The sequence below is a fragment of the Humulus lupulus genome, chromosome 1 (genome assembly GCF_963169125.1).
Source record: "Humulus lupulus chromosome 1, drHumLupu1.1, whole genome shotgun sequence".
Classification (NCBI taxonomy): Eukaryota; Viridiplantae; Streptophyta; class Magnoliopsida; order Rosales; family Cannabaceae; genus Humulus; species Humulus lupulus.
In genome coordinates, this window is record NC_084793.1 from 244,625,189 (window position 1) to 244,628,570 (window position 3,382).

Genomic DNA, 3,382 nt, shown 5'->3' on the forward strand with positions numbered 1-3,382 from the left:
GGAGATTGAAAGTTATCCTCATTCCCGCCCCGTTTCCCATTTAGACGGAGATTCCTCGCCCCATTAGGAGCAGGTCCCCGCAGGGCCCCGTCCCCATAGGAAAAATGTGCATCCCTAGTCATCGACGACTAAAACTTGCACAAATGGGTGGAAGAAAAAAGATGAGAACTCATGAAGAAGAAGAAGTCGTACGAAGGAAAAAGAAAAAGGAAAAAAATGTCTTTATTTTATTTTTCTTAAAAAAATTATTATTATTTTGGTTTTTTATCTTAAAATATATTTAATTATTTTTTTAATATAAAATATATTTTTAATTAATTTTTTGTTCTAAAATCAATTAAAGTTCAATTTTAAAAATATTTATGATTTGAATTAATCACGAAGTGATACGACACGTGTTGATTGGTCAGTCAGTTCAGAGTACAACGAAATAAGAATAATGTAATTACTGACTAATAAAAGGGAAATTTCATGTTATATGTATAATAACTTAGTGAAATTTTTTAATATACTGCCATAAGTTACTATTCCAAATATATGACAATTTCAATTTTTTAGATAAAAATACCCATAACATTCAAATACTCATTTTTTCTCTCAATCCAAACTTTCTCTCTCTAACATCTCTTATTCTCTCACTCTCTCTAACATTCTAATCTTGTAGATTTCGAAAAAAATACCAAAATTAAAAATAAAATAAAAACTCATCTGAAACCGACATTTGAGTGAAAAAATATGAATCTCTAAAGTTTTCGTCAAATTTCAATGCAGAACATCGAAATTGCATCGAAAAAGCATCGTTTTTAGAGAAAAATCAAGTTTTCATTATTGCATCGAAACATCATCGATGTACCATCGATTTTGCATCGAAATATCATCGATTTGGCATCGAAACACCATCGATTTTGCATCGAAAAGTCATCGTTTTGGCCAAAAAAACAAGTTTTTATGATTGCATCGCAACAGCATCGAAATACCATTGATTTTGCATCGAAACATCATCGATGCACCATCGATTTTGCATCGAAAACACCATCGATTTTGCATCGAAACATTATCGATGTACCATCAATTTTGCATCGAAACACTATCGATTTTGCATCGAAAAAGCATCGTTTTGGATAAAAATCAAGTTTTCATGATTTCATCGAAACATCATCAATGTACCATTGATTTTTCGATGCAAAATCGATGGTATTTCGATGTTCTTTCGATGCAATCATAAAAACTTGTTTTTTTTGCCAAAACGATGTTTTTTTTATGCAAAATCGATGGTGTTTCGATGCAAAATCAATAGTACATCGATGATGTTTCGATGCAAATCGATGATATTTCGATGTTGCGATGCAATCATGAAAACTTGTTTTTTTGACCAAAAAGATGACTTTTTGATGCAAAATCAATGGTATTTTGATGCCAAATCGATGGTATTTTGATGCAAAATCGATTGTACATCGATGATGTTTCGATGCAACCAAGAAAACTTGATTTTTATCCAAAACGATGCTTTTTCGATGCAATTTCGATGCTCTATACTGAAATTTGACGAAAACTTTGGAGATTCATATTTTTTCACTCAAATGTCAGTTTCAGATTAATTTTTTTAAAATTTTGGTATTTTTTTTATATCTACAATATTAGAATGTTAGAGAGAGTGAGAGAATAAGAGATGTTAGAGAGAGAAAGTTTGGATTAAGAGATAAAATGAGTATTTGAATGTAATAGACATTTTTATTTAAAAAGTTAAAATTATCGTATATTTAGAATAATAACTTATGGTAATATATATAAAAAATTTCATTAAAATGTTATGCATATAAAATAAAATTTCCTTTTGTAAATGAGTGCCCTTTACAAACCCTAGGTACTTTTATCACAAATGTTTTTTTTGTTAAATAGGCGAGTGAGAGAGAGGTTACGCGTGGCAAGCTATGCTTACCCTGCAACGTATGCCCAATCTTAAAGGACGCACGCACCAGATCATAACCCAAGAAAAGTCATCCCCATCATCATCATCCTCTAAATCCAATCAATTATATAAATCCCTATTCACTTTTATTCTTATACACAAACCCCAGACCAAGCTTCACTCCCCCACTTTACTGACAATGGAACTCCGCAGTACTCTCTTCCTCTCTCTCCTCCTCACTCTTTCCTTCGTCGCCATCGCCGTACCTTCTGTAAGATTCTCTCTCTTAATCTGTAATAACTTCCGTTAATTTTCTTACTAATGTATACTTTCCGAGCTTGAGATGATGAATCATATTTTTGCAGGATTCGGATCCAGATTGCGTGTACACCATCTATATTCGAACCGGGTCGGTTCTAAAGGGAGGTACGGACTCAAAAATGACGGTCAGACTCTACGATTCAAATGGGTACGGGGTCGAGATCAGTGATCTGGAGTCCTGGGGCGGGTTGATGGGTCCCGGATACAACTACTTTGAGAGAGGCAATCTCGACATTTTCAGCGGACGTGGTCCTTGCTTGACCGCCCCGATCTGCGCTCTGAACCTGACCTCCGACGGGACGGGTCCTCACCACGGGTGGTACTGCAACTACCTGGAGGTCACAACCACAGGGGCTCACATCGATTGTAAACAGCAGCTCTTTACGATAGAGCAGTGGCTCGCCACCGATACGTCGCCGTATGAGCTGACCGCTATCCGAAACTACTGCCCCAACGATTACGACAGCCTTCGACGTGAGATCAAGACCACCGCTCATCATTCTCATCATGCTTTGACTTCCGTTGTATGAGCTGGAAATATATAAGGGGTGTGTTTGGACGTGGCGTTAGTGTAGGCCAGTTTGAGAGTAAATTATTACAACTGATCTTGGTTGTGTTGTTATGGATAGTTGGGTTAATGTTATTCTTGGTTTGGATTAGAGACCCGAAATTGGCTTCTCTTTTCTCTTTTCTTTTTTTTTTTTTTAACTTTGAGATGGTCCAGATGGATCTGAGTTGTGTAATTTCCGATCCCGAAAAAGAGAAAAAATTAATAATGAATAAAGTGGAATTTGTGGGTTTTGTTGTATTAAACCTGTACTCGGCTATTTTGGGTCTGATAAAATGTGTAAAATAAATGGAGGCAGTTTTGGACTGGTGGAACTTTTGTTTTCAATTTAGATGTCGGTAGAATATTAGCTTATTTAGATATATTTAAATAAATTAATTAAACAATTTTGTCGTGACAATCTTTAATATCACCATAAATGTCGATTTTTTTAATATGGAGCTCTGTGGTCGTGGAAAATGAAAGTGATATTTTTCCTTTATTTAATTGTTTAAAATAAAAATGAAAAAAAAATCACCATTTACTTTAATTTAAAAAAGGGGCTGTTGTGAGTAGTTGGAACTTTTTATATGAAAAATGTCTTT

At 34.6% G+C, this 3,382-nt stretch overlaps 1 protein-coding gene across 1 annotated transcript; it reads left to right on the top strand.

Annotated features, from left to right (window-relative positions):
• Window positions 1-2,021: 2,021 nt before the first annotated feature.
• Window positions 2,022-3,112, top strand: LOC133804828 (PLAT domain-containing protein 3-like). Its single transcript, XM_062242950.1, has 2 exons — window positions 2,022-2,180; window positions 2,275-3,112. Exons 1-2 carry the CDS (start codon window positions 2,109-2,111, stop codon window positions 2,758-2,760), a joined length of 558 nt encoding a protein of 185 aa, XP_062098934.1. The 5' UTR covers window positions 2,022-2,108; the 3' UTR covers window positions 2,761-3,112.
• Window positions 3,113-3,382: the final 270 nt, after the last annotated feature.